We start from the raw sequence: 25427 nt of genomic DNA on the forward strand, positions 1-25427 counted from the left end.
ATATCCTGTAGGTATTTTTTGTTGTTGCAGTTTTTGACCACTGCGGACTATAAATGACAACAGTGAATGCAGCATTGAGGAATAACAAAGGCAAGTTTTTTTTAAATGTAATTGTAAGTTCCATGAAGCTGAGCCCTAATGATTCCAAAGTATGTCCGGTGCTGTTGATGCCATCAGCAGGCTACTGGCATGATAAGAACTTTAAGAAAACATTATTTAATTAATGAAATGAAGAATAACAGAAGCTATCATCCTTTTGCACAAAAACAATACATTTATTCAAGTGTTCTCCAGCACAAGTACATAAGGAGTCTTAATTTTCTCTCTGGGCACTAGACATACTGGTACGTATGGGCTGGAGAATGACTGCTACATTTGCTGTATGCACTGGTCTGAAGAAGAGAAATATAGGTCATAAACAATTATGACACAAAATAAGTCACACAGTGTCAGCAGAGATACCGGATATAAAGCTGACCTGGTTGAACAGTGAAATGTGTTGTTGCTGCCCAATCATAACAAAGCATCAAAGTCAAGACAACAACTGGAAACACACACTGAGGATGATGTGATTGTGATGTGACATGTGATTCCACATGTAGGATTAAGAACCTGTCAGGAATTAAGCATACATTATGCTACAGTAAAAGTCATTACCCAAAGTTTTTTTTGTCTTTCTTTTTTGTCTTGATATTTCCCGTTATAAGTACATGGGTTTCCCACAGATAATCACCAACTACAGCAACTTCTATTCTAAAACAATATAGGAAACTTGATTTATTCTCATTATTTTTTCAATTACAAAGTTAAAATGCCTTTGTTAATATATATATAAGCGTGAAATAATAGTGCTTTCCATTACTACAAGGAACTTAAAAACAGTCATTGTCAAGACAAGTTTATTTCTCTTCCAAACAAATATATTTTTCTTGATTAGATAAAACTTTTAGCACCGTCAGAAACACCTACAATCCATCTTGTTCTTACAAAGAAACAGAAGAATGAACAACACTATGTAGGGCTGTGCAGTGAAGTTGAGCGCATCTTTCTTAAAGCTGTTAGGCTAAGATCATTTGACAATTTTCATCTGGATTCACTTGTCACTCAATTATAAACAAAATGAACAGTACTAAAATGCAGACTTTAAGTCTCAAATAAAATGCATTGAAATTTATTTAGATTCAAATCGATCAATTATTAAATTTATTGTTTTTTTTTTTCATCTAAGTGCCTCTAATTCCATGATATATATTAGCAAAGAATTATATTTGTACATCTCATACGTAATAATAAAAAAAGATCAAAACAAATTGAAAACAGCAACAGGAAAAATCTATGTACATAATGTACAAAATATTTGGGATGGCGAGTACTTTAGGGAGGCGAAATGAAGTACTGGTCAAAATGCACACGCATTCATCTATCCAGTACAAGGGTGGACAAAACCTGTGGCAATAAGGTCACTTAAGAACTTAATTATAAATGAAATTTAATTCCATTAATAAGGTTATTTGTTTAAATTCTTAAATATGATATAGACTATTTAGAGAATTTATATATATTTTTTGTCATCATCTTAGTTTTTTTTCAGAGTAATGATAACATCTCGCTAACTGCGACGTCAGTTTTGGGTTCTGACAAACTTGCGCCTAAATCCTCCAAACTACACATTAGGGTTACAATCAAGAGAATTCAGATTTGAAATGTAATCCATTATAGGATTCCGTAATGCTTGAATTTGTCTAAAATAAACTATTTGGGATTTACAGGGGATGGGAGTCAGGGGTGGGGACCACAGAGGACAGCATGTCTCTCTGTTGGTCCTAAAATACAGTACAAACACATCATATAGTTCCTTGATTCTGTTTACGTCCTACAATCACATCATAGAAGAAATAGAGACATTCTTTCATTCTGGAGAATGATACACCGGGTCACTACTTTAGCAGAAGACAATATGGGAATGGGAGATAATTGCAATCCATCTACAGTACATGAATAATCAGATACATGGATTTCACTCATCACCAAAATCCACCCTTTAACTTCTATTGGCACAGCCCTACTGTATACAAAAAGTATTACACAAGGGTAGAACAATTCACATCATAAAACAAAGCAAAACAAATAAAATTACAAACAATTCATAAAATACCAAAGAAAAAAGTAAGTTTACATATAAAAGTGCCTTATAATGTTGGTAAAACAGCACAAAATTGCTATAAAAAAGTAGAAGAACATTGTGAAGCCGCACCATTATTGTTGAATATTTGCACCTGACAGTTTCATAGCTTGCAGGGTTCAAAGGTGAGGGAGTTAACCTGGTTGTGGAGATACCAAGTCAAGCTCCCGTCACCTAGAGCACCTGCTAAGAGTTGTACAGTAATGACAGAGGTCAGGATGAACCTAGAAAGTAGTAGTTCACCCCAAACGTTGATCACAGAGGTTTCTTTTTTGTGTTTTTTTTTTTGGAATGACAGAAAACACCACTGCCCATGTGGCTAGCTTCCTGTTCTGTTTGTGCATCACACAGGATGTGGGCCTGAGGGTGGAAAGGCTGAATGATTAAAAGCACCAGTACAGCTTTTTTAGTAAAAGCTGTAAAACATAGAAAAGAGGATATGGCATACTCTTTCAGTCAACACTCAACCGTCATTTCTCAACTTTTTAAGGAATTAAATATCGCACATAACAACTTTCACAGTGTGAGAACGTCACACTGAAATAAAAATAAATGTTTTCAGGCAACGGTTTCTAGGTGCCATCTTGTCTAAATTGTCCTGCCACATGGGCTATGATGTTCTCATCATCTTGGAGCACCATGGTATTGTAACCATTTTACAGTAGTACCTTTTTCACCTTCAGTTTGTGTAAATAAACTGTAAACAAAGAGGTATATGTGATCTGGTGGATTTTGGATTCATTAAGACACAGCTTTCTTGAGACTGATAAAAACAAACCCTTCTCACCTCTCGGCTCAGTAGCTGGAGGAAACAGAAGATTGCTACATTATTGGTGGAATTCAAAGCTCACCTCATGCTGTCATAGCCAGAATATTCCACGTACAGTATGTATCTTAAAAATTCCTATCTTTCAGATATTTGCCAGACAAACCTAGTATTTTTAAAACGCACAGATTGTGTTTTCATCTTTCTCAGTGCCTTGAGAAGAAAGCCTTGTCTCAAGTATAGCTTGCACAAATAAATCAATAAAAAAAATACTGGATAACACTGCTAAAAGGTAAAATGACATACAAAATTAAATAGAATAGGAATTACATTTCAAATACAAGAAATAATGTGAAATTTCTACTTGTGAATTATACTTGTGTGTATAATCTCAAGGCTCTGGTTTCTGGGTAGAACATCAGTAAAATGTTGTGAAGGTTCAGATTATTCTTCCCCCCATTTAAACACAGGCAAAGTAATCTTTGAGCGGTGCGAACAAGTGGCGGATGACAGGCACACTCCATGACCTTCCCAGAAGCCTTTGCCTGGCCAGTCGGCTCATGTTGGATACATCAGTGTAGTGGACAGGAAACCCAAAGACTCTTGTCACGGTAACGCAGTACATCAGCAGGGCAGTAGACGGAGAAAAAGACAGATGGACAGTGACACAGACAAACAGACAGACGGAAATTAATTCATATTTCCTCATAATAACCCCTCGTAATATTATTTCGCAATAATAACTGTCAATTCTAAAAGACAATTTGACTAAGTCAACAACTGAGCTAGCACACCTCTCCATCTCAGTGCACCAGAGGATGTCCTCCTTCTCATTCATGAAGACTGGTAAGTGCTGGTCCTTGCCTTGCTTTGTAGAGTTAGAGCGAGTTGTGATAGTCCTCACTTTGCCAAACTAGGATGGAAAACCAGAGAGTTTACATGAAGATCATACAAACTAGAGCATCCCAAGCACAATAATGTAGTCAGGAATCAAGCATAAAGTAAAAGTTATAACCAAACAGTTTTTTCTTTTTTGGGGGGGTTGGAAATTCCCCATAATAAATACAGCACAGGCTTTATAGGTTGCGGATACATGAATTGATGAATGACTAAATGTCTCTATGAGCAGAGACGCAAAAACGCCTCTCTGTCAAAACCGAGACACACCTTAGCTGTCCTCCCATGCTCCAAACAGTCCTGGAGGTCCAGTTTGTCGGTACACATGGCCGAGAGGGGTCTACATGAGGGAAGAGAGGGAGGTCAGCAAGGAGGATGAAACCTAGATGCCAGGAAGGAGGGGGGTGGGGTGTGTGTGTTGGGGGTAAATGTTTGTGAGCTCAGTCGGGTGAGAAGGAAGGCTTTGGGGTTTGTCCAGGCTTCGGGTCACTTTGTTAGCACGGCGGTTGGCTCCCTCACCGTTCTCTCACCAACCTGTTCATGCCAGGAAGGTTTCCCCAGAAGTAGCGAGCGCGGTGAGCTGCCGACACCTCCTTGGCGTCGATCATCACTGGGTTGCACTGTTGGTGACAGAGGTACGCAAGTGTCAAAGGTCACACTAGGGATGCGATGACATGTAATGTGATCCGCTACCAAAAGTGGGCGTTCACAATCCAGTTATGTGTTTTCATATCGGTCTCGCTCCCAACCAGACGATGGAAAGATGACAGGAAGTGTACAGTAGCACTTCCTGTTTACGGGTGGTGGTGTGGCAGACCTCTAAGAAGCGAGAGATGTCCCTTTTGTCGCTCACGCCCATGGCCACCACATTCTCAAACAGCCAGAAGAAGGGACGGCTGTCGCCCTCTTTCGGCCGAGCCTCGTGAAGCAGCCGGTAGAATTCAAAAAACAGACGACCAGTGCCCTCTACAGGAGACAGGGGAAATGATCCAGCTCAGTCAGCGTCACGGTGTCGGCCAGCCTGCCTGTCTTCCAGCCTGCCACCTGGTAAACAGGCGGCAAACAGGCGGTCAAAGGCAAGAGTCCAGACTCACCATAAAGGCCCTTCCTTGCAGGGTTGACGATGGAGAGATCATTGCAGGGGCTTCCTCCGATCACCAAGTCAAACGGACCCCATTCCTGTATCTGCAGAGAGAGGGATAGCCAGAGAAAGAGGGAGAGTTAGGGAGGGACAGAGTTAGAGAGCAAGGGAAGGATAGAGGGAGAGAGAGAAAGAGAGAAAGATAGGGAGGGACAGAGGCAATCAGATAAAGAGAGAGAAAACCAGACAGAAAGGGAAAGAGAGGGTAAGAAAGAGAGAGAAAAACGCAGATAGAGATGGACAAAGAAGAAGAGAATGAAAGAGAAAATCCGAGAGAGAGAAGCACAGAAACTGAGAAAAACACATCAAGACATCATTTTCTCCCAAAAAAGAGCTAAGAGAAAGGAGAGAGAGACAAGTGGAGGGGACAGCACAAAACAATAAAAAAAAAGCCCAGTGAGAGCCCAGCACAACCAAAACGGATCCTCACGGATTGGGACTCCCCCCCCCGCGCCCCCCCCCCCCCCCCAGCGCCTGTTCTGCGTCCACTCACGTGTTTACGGGTGACGTTCCTCACATCGCCCACGTACATGATGTGGCCCTGATGCTGCACGATGCCCACCGTGATGGAGTCCTCGCACACCTCCGACGCCACGTAGCGCTCCACTTGGATGCCCAGCTCCCTCAGCACCAGCAGCCCTGCACAGGGGTCAGCCAGGGGTCAGAGGTCACCGTAACAGCATCTTCACCTTTCAAATACAACTTTATTGTCCATGTGGAGGTTGAATAATAAAAGGTACAGTGGACCACAACTGAAGATAAAGCCAGACTCGCTCATAAAATTGTGATTTTCTGCCATTCTCAAATGTTTCTGTATGCAGTATTTGTGTGTTGCTTTCGATAAAAGTGTCTTTAAAAGAAATGTAAATGTCATAGAAATGTAGATCACCAGGGGCATGGTCAAAGGGGGAACGATTCATTAGCTGTGTTTTTTTTACTATTTGTTTTTCTGGGGCCCCAAATTCCTGTTACTGTTACTGTTGGCGTGGCAACACTGTGTGCTGACTGACATAACAGACAGTGGTATGATGTGTTCTTCTGGAGGGGCTAGGACTAGGGGAGGGGGTAACCTGATCCAGACAGAACACTTTGTTCAGACGAACAGTTTTGGAAGCGTCAGAGGGAAGCGCTGGGGATTCTTGTCTAACCTGTTGCTATGCCGTCAAACAGCGACAGGACCCGTATGGGCTGCCTCTTCTCTGCCATGACCGGGGTGTACAGCTTAGGTGGCTCCTGGAACACAGGAAGCAGGTTGGTATCCATACACCAGGCGAGAGAGTGCTATTATAAAAATATATTTATTTTTGTATCTGTATTGTTTTTAATTATACTATAATTGTATTATTACATTACATATATTATATAATATTATTATAACTATAATATACTATATAAAAATACAAAATAATAATGTCATGAAACTCATGATATATATATGATATTATGATATTATTGTATTGCTATTAACTGAGGCCCATACAAAATCTTGGTCGTGGTTGTTGGCAAAGAAGTGCTGGAGGTGGCAAGGCCAGTCGGCCCGGCGTTCCAGCAGCCCGAACACGCCCTTCTGCCCACACATGTAGCAGTTCCACGGGTCCTCCTTTATAGCAGCGTGAGCTGCTCCCGGCCCCACCAGGAGGTCCACGCACTCCACACAGAAACACCTGCAGGAGGAGAGGGGGGAGGGAGGGGGGAGGGAGGGAGGGAGGGAGGGAGGAAGATGAGATGGCGAAAGCAGAAGGAGGAACAAGAAGAGGGGGAGAATATGGTAGACGTGCAAGAGGAAGAGGAGGAAGAAGAGGGACAAGAGCAAGTGGACAAGGAAGAGAAGCTTTTAGTACTGAAACAAACTATGACTTGGAACTGTGTAATGCACACAGACATAATTACCAAAACAGAGTATTGATGCACACATTATACACTAGGAACCCACAGATCAACATGCATTAGGAACACACACACACACATACTTCAAAATACACTAGGAACACACTCAAGTTAATACACACATCAACATCACACTATATGCCAGGCATTTCTGCCTGTAGCTCAATTATCTCGTGAACCAGGCACTGTATGAAGTTTAGCAGGTGTATAGCTCAGGACCCAAGGACGTGCAGGAAAGAACATAGGTGTTTAGAGGTGTCACTAGCTGTGGTGATTATGGTATATGGAGAGCGAGGGCTGACCATCATCATCTCGGGTTATCAACTAACTGACATCTTAATCATTGGTTGCATCACGGGCACGGGCATCACAGGAACGGCCACTGCACTTAGCATATCACTTCAATATCACTTCATAGCATTCTCATTGCACTGAATTTATCATACTATAATTCCAAGAATGTGTGTGTGGGTGTGTTTATTTGTGTCGACGAATCAACTAACCGACATCTTAATCACCAGCTGCATTACGGCACGGGCACGGGCACTAGTTCTCTAAAAACACATACACATTCACTCAGAGCACACACACATGCACACACACACTCAGGACCCAGGTAGCTGACCTGCAGCAGTTGTTGTTGCCACACATGAGCACCTCCCTCCCTCCACAGCAGATGGTGCAGTAGGACTGGTAGCCATCGTCGTCATACTGGTACGCACACTCCAAGAAGCAGTTCTGAGGCAGACAAGGGTAAGACCATAACCCAACAGCTTGTTACTGCTCAGGGGTGGAGACATACAAATGTTACTGGCCTCATATATACATTTAGTCATTTAACAGACACTATTAGCCAGAGCGACTCACAGTAAGTAAAGGGACATTTCCCCCAAGGCAAGTAGGGTGAAATGCCTTGCTCAAGGACACAACATCATTTTACAAGGCCAGAATCGAACCGGCAACCTTTTGAGTAATAGCCCGATTCCCTAACCGCTCAGCCATCTGACTCCTTATATAAACATACTGCTTCTGCACTCAAGTGTTGCTGTGGCTGTGCTACATCGTTATCTCTTGTTTTCACAGTGTTCGTTTGTGAAGGCTCTTCAATGAACTATGTGTGTGTGTGTTTTTTTACAGTGTGTTGCTAAAAAAAATGCTAGGGATTAGGCCGACGCTTGAAAGTTGACCAAAGCCTCCTCCTTCTCCCCCTCCTCCTCCTCCCCCTTCTTCTCCCCCTCCCACTCCCCCCCTCCTCTTCTCCCTCCTCCTCCTCCTTCCTCACCTTGCAGCTTTGGCACATTCCCCCAGCGAAGAGAGGGTGCTCCAGGGAAACACTGAGACTTCCACAGGAGATGCAGATGTCTGGAGCAGGGAGACCAGATACCCGAGTCAGCCAAGGCCAGGAGCAAGAACACAGGAAGAGAACAGATCAGACCTGAACCATACACATTCTCAACAGAACAGCTCTTTCAGGAGATGGGTATATCTCACAAGTAGAGCATTTCACTGCAAATCAAGAGATCGCAGGTTCAACCCCCCTGTTTGCATGAAAGCGTGCGCTGAATAAATCCATGGTAATGCAGCCAACACATTCCCAGTTGTCCTTATCCCCTCTGAGGTTAGAGGTCGCTGAGAGGACAGGAAGCTACTCACCCTCGATGTTCCTGCACTTCTGTCTCACTTCAGACACGAGTCGCTCTGTTGCAGACAAAACAACACACATGGTTTCAGGTAAAATGGAGGCTGTCACGGTGTTACCCAAAGTATCGTCACATATCAAACAATGTCTACTACATGTACAATACGGTCTAGTACAGAGGTCTTCAACCCTGGTCCTCAGGGACCCCCTGTCCTGCATGTTTTAGATGTTTCCCTGCTCCAACACACTTGATTCAAATGAATGGTCGTTAACAGACTTCTGCGTAACTAGATAAGCGGAGCAGGGAAACATCTAAAACATGCAGGAGAGGGGATCCCTGAGGACCAGGGTTGAAGACCTCTGGTCTAGTAAACATACAATACTGTGTGCAAAATGTGCAGTGCTGTGTACTACCTGGAAACAAAAACATTTACCTGACTTCATTTGACTCAGGTTGAGAAAGTTCATCCTGCCTACATTAGCATGACTGAACCTATCCCGTGTGTTAGTCTATTACCAGGCCTGACCCCTCTCTCGCCTCTCTCTCCTCCCGAGACTCCCCCTCTGATGTTCAGCTCTGTTAATGATCCCACTGGGATGGGATATGGGGGTCGCGACACCTCTTTAACCCAGTAAGCGAGGCACCTCACCTCTCGTCCTCTCGTCAATCATGTCCTTGACCTTGGGCTTCTCCACTGTGCTTTTGCGAGGCTTTTTGGCGGGAGGGGGCGTGTAGGACGCTGCCTCGGGCTCCACCCACATCTCAGGGTACACCTCCTTATACGGGTTGCGTTCCTCTGGTGGGAGGAGCACAGACAGACCGTGATGACCTCAGATGACCGAGACGGGGAAATAAACCGGAACGTAAAATGTAACAATACTGAACAATAACCATGAAATGTGTTTGAGGCAGGTGCGACGACATGACGTGTGGTGACATTTTTCATCCCCGTTCTTGTTTGTAATTGGAGCAATTCGTGGACGGCTTTTCTTTGAGCTGGGCTGTTTTGGCATGCTTCTCTACTAGGCCTTGCCAAGACAAATACAGTTTGACAAATGGGTAGATGCTTGGGCTGGACACCAAAAACAAAAAACAACTTTGGAACTCCCAGATCAGAGTTCAACTTGTAGTTCAGTCATGTGAGGCATGTGAACTACTTCATACATTAGTTACTTAGATAGAATTAGTTTATATGCATATAAACTATATGCATCGACAGCCTCCATTTAACCTGAAACCATGTGTGTTGTTATATGCATATAAACTATACATATGGACTGGTTATTATATATGAACCAGTGAATGCTAATGAACTGGCTATTATATATGAAACAGTTAATGCATATCAACTAGATCTTATGTAAGAACTAGTTCACGCATATGACCTAGTTTTACATATGAATGTCTTGCCTTCAGGGGGCTCTAAGCCTTTAGGCCCTGTGGGCTTGAACCCAGTCATGGCCCACTCAATCATCTGCTTGTTCTGCGTGTCCACTGATTTGGAGGTGTCCGTCTCGTCGCTGTCAGAGCAAGCCAGGAAGGCTTTGCCTGCTCGGGTGCTCGCCACCTGGGGACAGTGTTATGATAACCAGTGATAACACTGTTATCACTGCTTGATTTCCAAAGCTAGTTTAGCAACTCTAGGTCTACAAAAATAGGTTGACAACTAGGTTTACACAATTAGGGACAGCAACACTAAGTTTACAAAATTAGGTTAGCATCACTAAGTTTACAAAATTAGGTTAGCAACACTAGGTTTACAAAACTAGCTTGACAACAATTGGTTTAAATAACAAGGTTAGCAACACTTGGTTTACAAAACTAGGTTGACAACACTAGCTTAACAAAATATTTCTCAACACTAGGTTTACAAAACTCGACTTGGGGCACAACACTAACATAGGAATGTTTTCCTACTGTTTATTCCATTTAGTCAAAACAGGAAAACTACACCAGCAGAATCAGTAAAACATTTCTGTTGTTTAAAAAAATAAACCTGCCACCTACTTGAAGAACTTCGTAGATGGCTTTCTTGTACATGGGCTGCTTGTTGTAGGTTGGCTGGTGAAAGGCGTTGCAGAAGGAACTCAAAGGCATCAGTTTCTCCACACAGACCTGTGAGGCCAGAGCAGACAGAAAACCATTACCACCTAAAAATTCTTGTTTTACCACTTTTCAGCAAATGTAAGCAAATGGAGTTTTGCTATTAAATATTCAGCATGTGATAGAGTGTCAGCATTACTGTTTGGAAACAGCAGCTTTGGGAACTAATACATAGTTTTAGTGGTTCCCACTGCTTGATTCCCAAACAGAATGTTTGGGAACTTAAAAATAGTTGTAGTGTTTTTTTTGGGGGAGAACAAGTTGGAGTTATCTTAGCAGATGTCGGACCCTCACCACTGAGAATTTGCCGTCACCAAACCACATGACCCATCTGGTTCCCTCAGCTGCACGGCTGCGTCCGGTCATCCACCAGGACACAATGCGCCCGGGCCACCAGGAGAACCCACGCAGCTTCCCCCAGACCAGCTCCCCGATGCTGAAACCTCGCCCATCCTGAAAGGTGACCATGCAACTACATCAACAGCCACTATCTGTACGTCGCTTTGGAAAAAAAGAGTCTGCTAAACGAAAGGAACGCACAACCAAACGAATACAAATGGATTCAATCCCAAATAAATTACAGGGGAATTTGAACCTGGGACTTCTTCATGCGCAGGGTTATACTCTACCACTGAGCTACACCCATCCCTGACACTATTAACCACCACTAACAGCCAACATGGCTGCTCTTTACCTCATACTCTGGTTCCGTGTCTGCAGACTTGGGGGATGTCTTGTCTTCTCCTCCGATGGTCACAGGCTCAGGGGTGGTGGCTATGGTGGGTGAGGCGGGGTCAGTGGGCTGTTGTTGTGGCTGTTGTTGCTGTTGTGGTGGCTGTTGTTGTTGCTGTTGTGGTGGCTGTTGTTGTTGCTGTTGTGGTGGCTGTTGTTGCTGTTGTTGTGGCTGTTGTGACTGTTGCTGTTGTGGCTGTTGTTGTTGTGGCTGTTGATGAGGCTGTTGAGCCTGTTTTGGCGGCTGGGGGGTCCGGGGTTGTGTGATTACTGGCACCTCGTCCTTCTGGGGCTCCTGGGCCTCCACTTCCTCATGGTCCTCCATAGCATTCATCACTGACAATTTGGCCTTCTTCTCTGCCTGAAACACAGCCAGGGGACAGAGGAGGGGGTGGGTTTGGAAGTTGTTTCTGAAATTAACTACTGAAAGTAGGCTAGCTACTGAAAGTAACTACTGAAAGTAGGCTAGCTACTGAAAATAACTACTGAAAGTAGGCTAGCTACTGAAAGTAACTACTGAAAGTAGGCTAGCTACTGAAAGTAACTACTGTCCAACTCCAAACTACTGTAACTACTTGAGTTTTAGTGAGGTCCAACCACAGATGTAGCTGTGTATATATATATATATATATATCATAGCCCTGGGAGATGTTTATATGGCAATATTTAATCAATTATTGTTTTTGTTTTATTTAGTTATGGTTGTGGCCTTAATCCTCATATCAGCACATCCGGTTTCAAGTTTGTTTACCATTTGAAACAACTACAAGTACTTTCTAATTATTGTCTAACCTAAGTCCTATATGGTTACAATTCTTAATTTCTACATAAATAAATTCTTGTGTTTCCTCTAGGGATTTTTTTTTGCAGTGGGGGCTATTTATTGTAAATGGTCAGTGGCCTATAGGCTATAGCCTATCGATTAAGGTAGGCCACTCGGAAGCATGTACACTGTCTGCTTCATTTGATCTTAATAGGCTAAGCATTATGTAGCAAATAATAACAATATACCCACTATTTATTCATTAAAACTACTTCAGCATAATAATGCACCTAAAATACAAACGTGAGCAAGGGCAGCAATCGCTATCGAATCAACAGACGTGCAATTTCGCTCGCAGGGGAAGGATACAAACAACGAAAATCACCAGTTAACTTAATTTAAATTAGCAAGAACTATAGACGAATACAGTAACAGGCTTAAATGAACTGACAACATAAGTTATACCTTACAAGGCCCCTGGAACCCCCTGAATTAATACATGATTTCAAAAAGTAAAATTGGTTGAATTTGTGTAATCCATTCTGAGAGGGATTTACAATGATATTAAAATCATAGGTAAAGGTTGTTTATGTCAAACAATTTCAGAGTTTGTCTGAAATGTCAGGTTTAATTTTGGCCGGTAAAAATATTATTGGCTGGTAATTGTTTTCATCTACCAGCCATTTTGGCCACGGAAAAATCAACATAGCGGAAACACTGAATCCTAAACCTAAGATAACTAATGAACTCCAGTGTCTACTGGGGTTACCTCCTGTTTAGAGAGGATATCAAAGAGATCCAAAATGAGGAGGACCACAACATTTTCCATATGTTTCACTGTTGACAGTGGAATACTTCAAACAGGGCTTAGACATGAGCAAGTCAAGTCAACTTAGACCAAAGTCATTCTTTACATAGTATGAATTCACAAGCCACTGTAAACAGTCTCTCCCTGTGTGAGATAAGCTCTGTGGTACCACCCCTAACAAACACAGGCCATAGCTACTGTGGTGGAGCGTTGGAGTAGTGTGTTGACGTTGTGCGCTGACGGCGGGGAGAGAAGTTGACTGGGTTTGTGGTACCTGACACTGAGTTGTTGGGTCAATCCCACGGGATGAGACCTAGCCGTGTCCTAAACCTCTCCCAGTAAATCCCCAACAGCTGCACTCATTCTGCAATCTGTCTCTCTTTCTCTCATACACACACACACACACTTCCCTTTACTGGCATTTGGTTATCCATGCATACTGTATTCACACACACACTAACATGTACACACACACACACTGAATATACACTCACTCCCAGATGTAAACACACACACATATACGAGGAATGACTCAGCAGCTGCGTTCACTCAACAGTTGTAGTCCAGAGTCTCTCCCAGGTCCCTCTCACACGCATACTGTAGACAGCAGCGTCTAAGAGGGCTGTGTTGAAGGAGAAAGAGGGATGAAAAGTAAAGGTCTGGTATGGAAAGAGGGAGAGAGGGGGAGGCAGGGAGAGAGGGGGAGGCAGGGAGAGGGAGAGAAGGTGAGAGGGGGGATGAGGATAAACGACACCGGGACCAGTGTGTCTGAGGATGAATCTATCCTGTACTGTACATCCTGAGGTGAAAGGAACGGAGGGGGAGAGGGGGGGAGTAGAGGGGGGAGGGGGGGGGGGGAGTAGAGGAGGGAGGGAAGGAGAGGGGAGTAGAGGGGGGGAGGGGGGGGGGAGAGGGAGGGGAGTAGAGGGGGGGGGAGAGGGGGGAGTAGAGGGGGGGAGGGAAGGAGAGGGGAGTAGAGTAGAGAGGGGTAGAGAAGGAAGGAGAGGGGAGTAGAGGGGAGTAGAGGGGGGGAAAGAGGGAAGGAGAGGGGAGTAGAGGGGCGGGGGAGTGTAGAGACGGCATGCGGAAGGCTTCTGGTGCAGAGTAGAACCATGTGGTCTTCAATCAAACGGCTCTGGTGTCGTTTATAAATATCTGCGTAGTAGAAGCGCATGGCTGGAGTCCAGAGATGTGCTAGGTCTGCTGGGCCAGAAACAGCACCGCTGGAGTCAGACAGGGATTACAAAGGGACGAATAGCTTTCCTACTTGTCAGTGATAGCTAAAGAAACCAATATTTTTGGAATTTCTTTTTGTGTTTGTTTCTGCAAGCTCCTTCCTTCACAAAGAAAAGGGCCTATTGATTAAGAAATGCAACGTGGTTCAGTTCATTGTGAGTTCAGTCATCCAGAACTGATTGCATTAAGTAAGGGAACATTCACTGTCAAAGAGAGAGAAAGATAGGGAGAGGCAGAGTGTGGGTGGGATAGAGAAAGTGGGAGAGTGGAAGAGCGAAAGAGAGAAAAGATAGGGAGAGACAGAGTGGGAGGGAAAGCGAGAGAGGGCAAGAGAAAGAGAAAACGGAGCGAGGGGGAAAATCCTGTATCTTACAGCACACACTGTGGTGGCCATTTTAGTGTGTGTAGGGGAGAGTCTGCTGTCTCCAGCACAGTCAGTCTGCTGTCTCCAGCACAGCCAGTCTGCTGTCTCCAGCACAGTCAGTCTGCTGTCTCCAGCACAGCCAGTCTGCTGTCTCCAGCACAGCCAGTCTGCGGTCTCCATCACAGTCAGTCTCCTGTCTCCAGCACAGTCAGTCTGCTGTCTCCAGCACAGTCAGTCTGCTGTCTTCATCACAGCCAGTCTGCTGTCTCCAGCACAGTCAGTCTGCTGTCTCCAGCACAGTCAGTCTGCTGTCTCCAGCACAGCCAGTCTGCTGTCTCTAGCACAGTCAGTCTGCTGTCTCCAGCACAGTCAGTCTGCTGTCTCCAGCACAGCCAGTCTGCTGTCTCCATCACAGTCAGTCTGCTGTCTCCAGCACAGCCAGTCTGCTGTCTCCAGCACAGTCAGTCTGCTGTCTCCAGCACAGCCAGTCTGCTGTCTCCAGCACAGTCAGTCTGCTGTCTCCAGCACAGCCAGTCTGCTGTCTCTAGCACAGCCAGTCTGCTGTCTCCAGCACAGCCAGTCTGCTGTCTCCAGCACAGTCAGTCTGCTGTCTCCAGCACAGCCAGACTGCTGTCTCTAGCACAGTCAGTCTGCTGTCTCCAGCACAGCCAGTCTGCTGTCTTCATCACAGTCAGTCTGCTGTCTCCAGCACAGCCAGTCTGCTGTCTCTAGCACGGTCAGTCTGCTGTCTCTAGCACAGTCAGTCTGCTGTCTTCATCACAGTCAGTCTGCTGTCTCCAGCACAGCGAGTCTGCTGTCTCTAGCACAGTCAGTCTGCTGTCTTCATCACAGTCAGTCTGCTGTCTCTAGCACAGCCAGTCTGCTGTCTCCAGCACAGTCAGTCTGCTGTCTCCAGCACAGCCAGTCTGCTGTCTCTAGCACAGTCAGTCTGCTGTCTCCAGCACAGCCAGTCTGCTGTCTCCAGCACAGTCAGTCTGCTGTCTCCAGCACAGTCAGTCTGCTGTCTCTAGCACAGTCAGTCTGCTGTCTTCATCACAGTCAGTCTGCTGTCTCCAGCACAGCGAGTCTGCTGTCTCTAGCACAGTCAGTCTGCTGTCTTCATCACAGTCAGTCTGCTGTCTTCATCACAGCCAGTCTGCTGTCTCCAGCACAGTCAGTCTGCTGTCTCCAGCACAGTCAGTCTGCTGTCTCCAGCACAGCCAGTCTGCTGTCTCTAGCACAGTCAGTCTGCTGTCTCCAGCACAGCCAGTCTGCTGTCTCCAGCACAGTCAGTCTGCTGTCTCCAGCACAGTCAGTCTGCTGTCTCTAGCACAGTCAGTCTGCTGTCTTCATCACAGTCAGTCTGCTGTCTCCAGCACAGCCAGTCTGCTGTCTCTAGCACAGTCAGTCTGCTGTCTCTAGCACAGTCAGTCTGCTGTCTTCATCACAGTCAGTCTGCTGTCTCCAGCACAGTCAGTCTGCTGTCTCCAGCACAGTCAGTCTGCTGTCTCCAGCACAGCCAGTCTGCTGTCTCCAGCACAGTCAGTCTGCTGTCTTCATCACAGTCAGTCTGCTGTCTCCAGCACAGCCAGTCTGCTGTCTCTAGCACAGTCAGTCTGCTGTCTTCATCACAGTCAGTCTGCTGTCTCTAGCACAGTCAGTCTGCTGTCTTCATCACAGTCAGTCTGCTGTCTCCAGCACAGTCCAGCACAGTCAGTGGGTTATTTCTCATGATGATGCGGGCGGTGTGTGTGTGTGTGGGGGGGGGGTACAGTGGCTATAAGAACCAGATATTTGTCTCTGGCCCTTTTCCCAGTTGTAAAGGCCCCCTTTTGGGGGCCTCACAATGTGAGTTCCACCAGCAGGACAAGCTCTCTGGATCCAGCATAGAGAGAGGAAGGGGGGGGGGGGGGTGCTGGAGACACAATGCAGTCTTTATCGTTTACACACTCCTGACACTGACGGCAGACTCACCCCCAGCACTGTGCCGTGCGCCGTGCGCCAAGCCAAAGACCACCGTCAAAAACAACAAGCTAAATGCAAAACAACAAGCCCGGAAAGTGGCTTGGTACTCACCAGCAAACGGGGAGGAGATTCTGGGTCAGACATCCCAGATGGAGGAAAGGAGGTAAACACACGAGGCCGAAGGCTGAGGCGACTAACCTGACTTCCTGGTGTGTGCAGAGAAGCAGCTCGGCCAAGCGAGCGCTGCCTGCCTGCCTGAGTGCTGTGACATGTTTAGGACGGAGCGGAGGATAATCTGCCTCAGAGCTCTGCTCCCTGGGGGCCGCCGGGGTTAGGGAGTGCACAGCCTCGCTCGGTGAACCTGCTCTCCTCGCGCTGGCCACAGCATGTCTCCAAACGCACACTCTCTCTCTCCTGCACACTCTCTCTCCTGCACACACTCTCTCTCCTGCACACTCTCTCCTGCACACTCTCTCTCCTGCACTCTCTCTCTCCTGCACTCTCTCTCTCCTGCACTCTCTCTCTCTCCTGCACTCTCTCTCTCTCCTGCACACTCTCTCTCCTGCACTCTCTCTCTCCTGCACACTCTCTCTCCTGCACACTCTCTCTCCTGCACTCTCTCTCTCTCCTGCACTCTCTCTCTCTCCTGCACTCTCTGTCTCCTGCACTCTCTCTCTCCTGCACACTCTCTCTCCTGCACACTCTCTCTCCTGCACTCTCTCTCTCTCCTGCACACTCTCTCTCTCCTGCACTCTCTCTCTCCTGCACTCTCTCTCTCCTGCACTCTCTCTCTCCTGCACTCTCTCTCTCCTGCACTCTCTCTCTCTCCTGCACACTCTCTCTCCTGCACTCTCTCTCTCCTGCACACTCTCTCTCCTGCACACTCTCTCTCCTGCACACTCTCTCTCCTGCACTCTCTCTCTCCTGCACACTCTCTCTCCTGCACACTCTCTCTCCTGCACTCTCTCTCTCTCCTGAACTCTTTCTCTCCTGCACACTCTCTCTCCTGCACTCTCTCTCTCCTGCACTCTCTCTCTCCTGCACTCTCTCTCTCTCCTGCACTCTCTCTCCTGCACTCTCTCTCTCTCCTGCACTCTCTCTCTCCTGCACACTCTCTCTCCTGCACACTCTATGTCCTGCACACTCTCTCCTGCACACACTCTCTCCTGCACACTCTCTCTCCTGCACACTCTATGTCCTGCACACTCTCTACTGCACACTCTCTCTCCTGCACACTCTCTCCTGCACACTCTGTCCTGCACACTCTGTCCTGCACACTCTCTCCTGCACACTCTCTCCTGCACACTCTGACCTGCACACTCTCTCCTACACACTCTCTCCTACACTCTCTCTCCTACACTCTCTCTCCTACACTCTCTCTCCTGCACACTCTCTCCTACACACACTCTCTCCTACACACTCTCTCCTACACACACTCTTCTGCACACACTCTCTCCTACACACTCTCTCCTACACACTCTCTCCTACACACTCTCTCCTGCACACTCTTTCCTACACTCTCTCTCCTACACACACTCTGTCGTACACACTCTCTCCTACACTCTCTCTCCTACACACACTTTCTCCTGCACACTCTCTCCTACACACTCTCTCCTACACACACTCTCTCCTACACACTCTCTCCTACACTCTCTCTCCTACACACACTCTGTCCTACACACTCTCTCCTACACACTCTCTCCTGCACACTCTTTCCTACACTCTCTCTCCTACACACACTCTGTCGTACACACTCTCTCCTACACTCTCTCTCCTACACACACTCTCTCCTACACACTCTCTCCTACACTCTCTCTCCTACACACACTCTCTCCTACACACTCTCTCCTACACACGTTGACGTTGGACTTGGCGCCGTGTTGCTCCTTTCTCTCAGAGCCTTGCAGCGCACGGTGTGCTACTACGATAAGATTTGAAACTTCAAAAGAATGGCAGCAAACTACTGTGAGCAGCCGACACTAAACTATTGTGAAAGTAGTCCTACAAAGTCACTATCTGGAAGTCAATTCCGGAGCTATACTTTCTGAATGGCAAAATCTTTTGAAAAGCCTGCAGATAAACAATATAGGAACATGCAAACAAACCACACAGGTGTTTTTCAAAATAATCAAAAGTGCAACCCCCGAGGTGAGGAGTGACAATCAAACACGTGTGTGTGATGTAACAAAGAGACGTTTCAAAGAAACTTCCAATTGTTCTGTTCTGTCTCTCTCCTGTCAGGGTTCTGTTCTGTCTCTCCTGTCAGGGTTCTGTTCTGTCTCTCTCCTGTCAGGGTTCCGTTCTGTCTCTCTCCTGTCAGGGTTCTGTTCTGTCTCTCTCCTGTCAGGGTTCTGTTCTGTCTCTCTCCTGTCAGGGTTCTGTTCTGTCTCTCTCCCGTCAGGGTTCTGTTCTGTCTCTCTCCTGTCAGGGTTCTGTTCTGTCTCTCTCCTGTCAGGGTTCTGTTCTGTCTCTCTCCTGTCAGGGTTCTGTTCTGTCTCTCTCCCGTCAGGGTTCTGTTCTGTCTCTCCTGTCAGGGTTCTGTTCTGTCTCTCTCCTGTCAGGGTTCTGTTCTGTCTCTCTCCCGTCAGGGTTCTGTTCTGTCTCTCCTGTCAGGGTTCTGTTCTGTCTCTCCTGTCAGGGTTCTGTTCTGTCTCTCTCCTGTCAGGGTTCTGTTCTGTCTCTCTCCTGTCAGGGTTCTGTTCACAGCACAAATACAAACTCCCAACGAGACCTTGCCTGGAGGTACTGAACAGAACAGGTGTGGATTGTTAACACTCTGGATTATAACCTGGATCAGGAGAAAGCTCCTGGAAATGAACCCCTAAACTTCCTTAGGGAGCTATGTACAGCAATGGAGAGACACAGTAGCATTCATTAGCTTGATCTTAACAGTTTCCCACAAAGGCTGCGTATTTCCTTAGCAGCAAGGGGTCCCTCAGAAAAGGCCATCTGGACTGCATTGTACTACGCCTTTCGAAAACATAATTAGGATTATGATGGTCCTGAATACGTTATTCCCTATGAATCCACAAGTGGCATTGTCAAAACAGTTTTCTTAGGATCTTAGGAAATTGCTTTTTGTCACTCTCATAAAAAGAATCCCTCGTGTTCTCAAAGCACATTCAAGGAATCCTGTTTTGTACTAATAGGGGACAAGGAGGTGACCCATTATCAATGTTATATTAACAAAGGCGTGTGGGTATTACCATTCTGGTTGGTGCAACTCAATCAGTAACTACTGCTGGATTGAGCTTTGGCCTTATGAACTTTCTCAGAGTTCAGCAGAATATCCATATCTCTATACAGCTGGCTCCCCTTCCCTGCGACAGAACCCCCCCCCCCCCCCCCCGCATATCACCCATTGTGTTGAAAGTTAAAAGTTTCTGTCCAATGCATTTGTCACATTTATTACGTATCGAAAATATGTTACATAAGGTGTAAATATGTGCAACAATCTTTCTGATCAACCCTAAACAGATACAACATGCACTGCAGTTCTTGCCAGCACAGTAAAACAGGAAATAGTTTCTACACAATCAACTTCTAAGAAGTAAAAAAAAAAAAAAAAAACGTATGTCAAGGCAAGTTACTTTTTCAGCTAAAGCCAGTACGCACTTTCCCCTTTAAAGAGACCGTTTCCCTTTAAGCCGTGCAGAGCAGATGGTCGGCAGCAACTCTTGTAGAAATACCTGAAGTCAGCATATTCCACTCGACGTAAGCGGGCTAATCAGACATGCACACAAATCCACTGCCCTATCGAACAAATAACACAGCGCACATACCCACATACACGCCAGCTCACAACAGTCCTAATCCACACAGCGCTTTCAGCTCTTTACCCCCACTCGTGGGGAAGAAGAGATCGCTTCAAAAAAGAAAGCATGAACATTTCTTTGTCTGGGAATTCAGGGTCAGGTGATTGCCGACAGGAATTCTGGTTGGCTAGAGAGGACTTGCAAAACGTTGGCTGTGGGCCAAGAGGCTGTCTTGCGAGCTGGGCTGGAGATTTGCAGCAAACCTCATCTTCACCCTCATATCCAGAGCACAGGGTTCATTTCCATAGCTGGGGGAGGGGTCAGGAGAAGAATGGGGGTTGGAGAGGAGTCCACTGTAACCCAAGGCTCAGAAAAAAGGGATTCCTCTCTCAGAGAGAGGGAGGAGGGGAGTGAGAGAGGGGAGAGAGGGGAGAGAGGAAGAGAGAGAGGGGGCAGTGAGGGGCAGAGAGAGAGAGGGGGGAGAAGAAGAGAGAGAAGTGCAGGGAGAGAAAGAGGAAGTGAGACAGAGAGTGAGAGTGACTGAGAGAGAGACAGAGTAGAAGAAAGCAACTCTCTCTCTCCCTAAACAAACTCTCCCAGCACTTGGCCAACTGGGCTCCGCTGAAGTCCTGTGGTCCACGCGGGATCTCCCTCACCGTCCTCAACAAACAGCTGCACTGCCAGCACACAGCCACGTACCAATCACAAGACATCCCAGAATCGAACAGTCCTCGAGCACATGCCCAGGTCGAACGTTCAGCATTTCTGCATGCTATTTCAAAACACTTTCAAAAGAAACTGGGTCTGTTTGGAAAATGTGAGCTGCCTGTTTCCTCAGGATTTTACGACGTTTCACTCACGAGACCCCTAGTGTGTCCCGCTAATTTGGCAATATTTCTAACCTCCAGACATTTTTATGGCTTCCACCCAAGTCTGCTCCAATGGCTGGAGGAGGAGGCGGGGACACGGCTGGCCATGGTAGGCCCCATCTTGTTTCCATGGCTACAGCTCATTATGTAACAGTGAAAGTCTCACTACATCACATTACTATAGCAGAAGACCAACTGAGAGGACTGGCGACAGAGAGAGGGGGAGAGGGAGAGGGAGAGAGAGAGAGAGAGAGGGAGAGATAGGAGGGTGAGAGCCAGAGAGAGAGAGAGACAGAGAGAGAGAGAGAGAGAGAGAGAGAACATTTATGAATATTTATGTCATGATGTTTCTGGAACCGTTATTAATGACCTGAAACAAAATCAGTACTTGAATAATGAGTGGTCTGGTTCAGTCAGAGAGAGCTGGGTAGTCACATACAGGAAGCAGCAGTACAGACTGTGTTTACTGCCACATTACTGCTGCATAAACTACACTACCGTAAATAACAAGATTTACATTGTGAATAAAAATACGCATATCAGCTCCATCCATAAGTTAGACGAAAAACGGAGGACCTAAAAGTAAAAGTGCAAACCGAATGAAAGAAGGAGAGAAAGGTGGAAAGAGAGCGGAAAGAGATATGGCCGTGACTGTATCGCTCATGAACAGCAGAGGCCTCACAGCGCTCCACAAGGAGGGAGGAGGAGGGAGGAGGAGGGAGGAGGAGGGAGGAGGAGGGAGGAGGAGGGAGGAGGAGGGAGGAGGAGGGAGGAGGAGGGAGGAGGAGGGAGGAGGCCCTGCAAAAGCCTGCCAAACAAATGGTACCTTCATGAGATATCGAATGACCCATCAAATACACTTGGCTGCGAAAGCCCTCGCTGCTGGGCCCTACCCTCCCCCTGCCTGGCCCCATCCACGGCACCTCCAGCCTGGCTGGGACCGCCCAGCGCCCACCCAGACGAGGAGGCTCCAGGCCAGGCCGAGATGGTGGCACAGCTTGGGTACTCACCTCCATCTTCCACTTGGCCAGCCACTCCTCTCTGGTCCTCTTGCTAATGTAATATGGGTCGCCAGCCTGGAAAGTTACCCTGGGAACGGGCCTCTGACGCAGGCTGACCTCCCAGCCCTCTCCCCTTCGTAGCCTCCCGCGGTCCCCCTGTTTCAAGGGTCAAACAACAAGAACACGCAGGATTTGAGGAATTTGCTGGGTCTTAAAAAAAAAAAAAACGTGTTTTTATTCCCCAACGTTTTTTTATTGCGTAGTCGTTGGAGGAAGTCGATCTCATCATCCGTTCCTCGCTGACTGTGTTCTCTAGCTTGCAACTTGAGGCTGTCGGTTGGTCTGTACTTTGGGTGGGAGAGGAGGTGTGGGGGAGGGGGGTTGGGGGTAGGTGCTGTTCTCCCCCCCCCCCCCCCCAAAAAAAAAAAAAGAATAAAAAAGAACACAAAAAAAAACATGATGACTCACACCGCAAACCAGGGTGGACAAGCCGTGATTGGTCGACCCAAGCCGGAGAAAATCTATCTTTTAGAGCGTCTATCAAAGCCGCCCGGCAACAGACACGAGCGTCTTCACGGACCCTCTGACATTCCGGCTCATCCCCAAGTGTATTTGACATTTCAGATCCATACGCCATTAGGTACCATTTCTTTCACGCCTTCAAGGTCACGACAGGGATCGGCGTGGGGCGCACTCGTTTCGCCTCCCTGGGCACACCGAGGGTTCACAACGCTGAGACGTGTGGGTGTGTGTGTGTGTGGGGGGGGGAAGACTCTTACCTCGTTCTTGACAGCGTCTCGACCGTCCTCCTCGTTCTGCTCCACATCTAGAACAGAAGACAGTGACACGGGTCTGAAGGGGGGGGAAGCTGAATCATTCATGGGGCGCAAAGCTGCTTTCTCCCTGAGCGCCTAACATCACTGCTTACACGTCTAGCCTCGCTCGAGACACTACAGGAGACCAGGGCTGGCCTCACCATCCTTCATGACCAGAGACACACCGTACCTAACAAACCATACTAAGATACACAGTACTATGCACACACCAAACAGATTCTACAAAAGATTTTGCAGTGCTAAATACAAAAGAAACAAAACTAAAATACACAACACTAAATACCAGACTAACTATTCCAAAATACTACATACAAAACTAAATATGCTAAAATATGCAGTACTACATCCAACACTAAATATACCTAGCCACACACAGCAAAAAAAACACAGCCATAGAGAGTATCTACCAGTCTGAACTGAAGGCCAGACTCTAAACAGTTTATCTGTCAGGGGTGGATGGAGGCCCAAGAGAGGAGGGGTGGGGGATAAAGGGAGGGAAGGAGGGAAGGAGGGAAGGAGGGAAGGAGGGAAGGAGGGAAGGAGGGAAGGAGGGAAGGAGGGAAGGAGGTTCCTGGATGAGAGAGGGAATGAGCCAGGTTTACTTTGGCACAACGCTAGACTTCAGACCCCTCCTCCAGGAGAGACCCAGCTGGCTGATATTATCTTGCCCCCCCTCCCCTCACCCCCCAGCGACCAGGAAGAGAAAAACAACAACAAAAGCATGCAGCCTCTATGTGTGTTAGCTCGGCTAAATAACAATCCCAAACACCACCAGGGTGGGGCTGAACACACACACACGCAAACACACATTCAACACAATCACACACACTACACTAAACACAATCACACACACATAGTACGCATACACAATACATCACACACAAATACAAATACACACCAGATTATACCACACACACACAGACAGACTATTGAGGCCGTGTGGGTCTGATCACAAGCATGCGACCACACCACACACACCAGCGTCCTCCCCCGTCTCCTGAACCTGGGAACCCAGGTTCTCCCCTGACTCTCAGCCATACCCAGATCACACATCCTGCAAACACAGGCTGATAATCTCTCAAAGACCAGGCTCAAACCCCTCAGAGTGGATCTCCTCAACGCTAACTTGGCCAACTTGGTTTATTGCAAGGTGGCGTCAGGGGTGACAGCAGAGCGAGGGGTTGGTTACTCATTCTGGGACAGCTTTGTTTTCCTTCGCTCGGTGGACCAGACAGAGGTCAGCCAAGGAGCATGGATGTGACCCAGCTGAAACACGAGAAAGGCATCGAGAGTCGTGATTCATGGACACTTCTCCCTGCAAACCAGAGTGGGACAGAGTCTGGGTTCACCTTGCTCACACACACGTAATATCAGTCGCCATTCATGACAGTATTTTTACAACAATAACAAACGATGATACCAGGGCATAGGTAACAGCTCGGCAGTAGGGATTTTCACTGCAAACCGAGAGCCTGCAGGTTCAAATCCCACCCTGTTTATCATTTTGCATGAACACGAGAGTACAAACAGCAGTCTAGCGGTAAGATTCCTACGGCTGGCTCTTCTGAGGTAGACACGACGTGTCTTAAGGGTCGTACCGTCCCAGCGTGTTCCAACCCTCCAGGGCTGAGAGGCCAGAGGCGACCTTTTCATGACATGTTTTCCAGACGAACTACTCTGGTCTGTCACTGAAGCACCCTACACCTCCAGCCAAACAATGGCCGCCACTTTTGGCGAGCTCTTCAAGCTTGTCCCTTGTGTAACTGTGTAACTCCCCCCCCCAACTCCCCCTCCAGTTTTCCATCCGACCCCCTCTTCCGCCCCTCCCCTCTCTCTCTCCCTGTCTGTCTCTCTTTCCTCATTAGGAATAAGTGACTATATAACAACTATATAACCGGGCAGGAAGGGGAGGCAGTATAGGGGCGTGTGTGTGTGTTTGGGTCACTTTACTCGCTGCCTGCCAAGGTTGCTGGGATTGCGGAGAGCGCTGGGACTTACAGAGAGAGGACCTGGCCAGTTTGAGTTGGGTCCAAACCCTGTGGGGGTGCTGCCATGTGCCCCAGATGGAGGGGAGACACCCAGGCAGGCCTGCCCCCACATGCTGTAGCACAGTGACAGTGTGAGTATATAGTACAGTGTTAGTGTGAGTATATAGTTCAGTGATAGTGTGAGTATATAGTTCAGTGATAGTGTGAGTATGCAGTAGTACAGTGACAGTGTGAGTATATAGTACAGTGTTAGTGTGAGTATATAGTTCAGTGATAGTGTGAGTATATAGTTCAGTGATAGTGTGAGTATATAGTTCAGTGATAGTGTGAGTATATAGTTCAGTGATAGTGTGAGTATATAGTTCAGTGTTAGTGTGAGTATATAGTTCAGTGTTAGTGTGAGTATGCAGTAGTACAGTGACAGTGTGAGTATATAGTTCAGTGTTAGTGTGAGTATATAGTTCAGTGATAGTGTGAGTATATAGTTCAGTGAT

General features: G+C 46.9%; 1 protein-coding gene across 1 annotated transcript in view; it reads right to left on the reverse strand.

The window, feature by feature from the left end:
- Positions 1–251: 251 nt before the first annotated feature.
- Positions 252–25427, reverse strand: part of LOC146299100 (DNA (cytosine-5)-methyltransferase 3A-like) — a 37731-nt gene continuing 12555 nt past the window's right edge. The window contains exons 5-23 of the mRNA XM_084683832.1: positions 22889–22935; positions 22119–22265; positions 11311–11709; positions 10911–11069; positions 10521–10628; positions 9924–10080; positions 9163–9309; positions 8527–8571; positions 8156–8235; positions 7499–7611; positions 6467–6650; positions 6135–6219; positions 5480–5625; positions 4940–5030; positions 4663–4811; positions 4365–4465; positions 4116–4185; positions 3743–3861; positions 252–3550 (exon numbers count right to left, since the gene is read on the reverse strand). Of these exons, the coding sequence (XP_084539958.1) occupies positions 3409–3550; positions 3743–3861; positions 4116–4185; positions 4365–4465; positions 4663–4811; positions 4940–5030; positions 5480–5625; positions 6135–6219; positions 6467–6650; positions 7499–7611; positions 8156–8235; positions 8527–8571; positions 9163–9309; positions 9924–10080; positions 10521–10628; positions 10911–11069; positions 11311–11709; positions 22119–22265; positions 22889–22935 (2489 nt within the window). The 3' untranslated portion in view covers positions 252–3408. The remainder of the gene's footprint in view (positions 3551–3742; positions 3862–4115; positions 4186–4364; positions 4466–4662; positions 4812–4939; positions 5031–5479; positions 5626–6134; positions 6220–6466; positions 6651–7498; positions 7612–8155; positions 8236–8526; positions 8572–9162; positions 9310–9923; positions 10081–10520; positions 10629–10910; positions 11070–11310; positions 11710–22118; positions 22266–22888; positions 22936–25427) is intronic.

Source organism: Hypomesus nipponensis, chromosome 3, assembly GCF_054491055.1.
Source record: "Hypomesus nipponensis isolate SF chromosome 3, ASM5449105v1, whole genome shotgun sequence".
Taxonomy (NCBI): Eukaryota; Metazoa; Chordata; class Actinopteri; order Osmeriformes; family Osmeridae; genus Hypomesus; species Hypomesus nipponensis.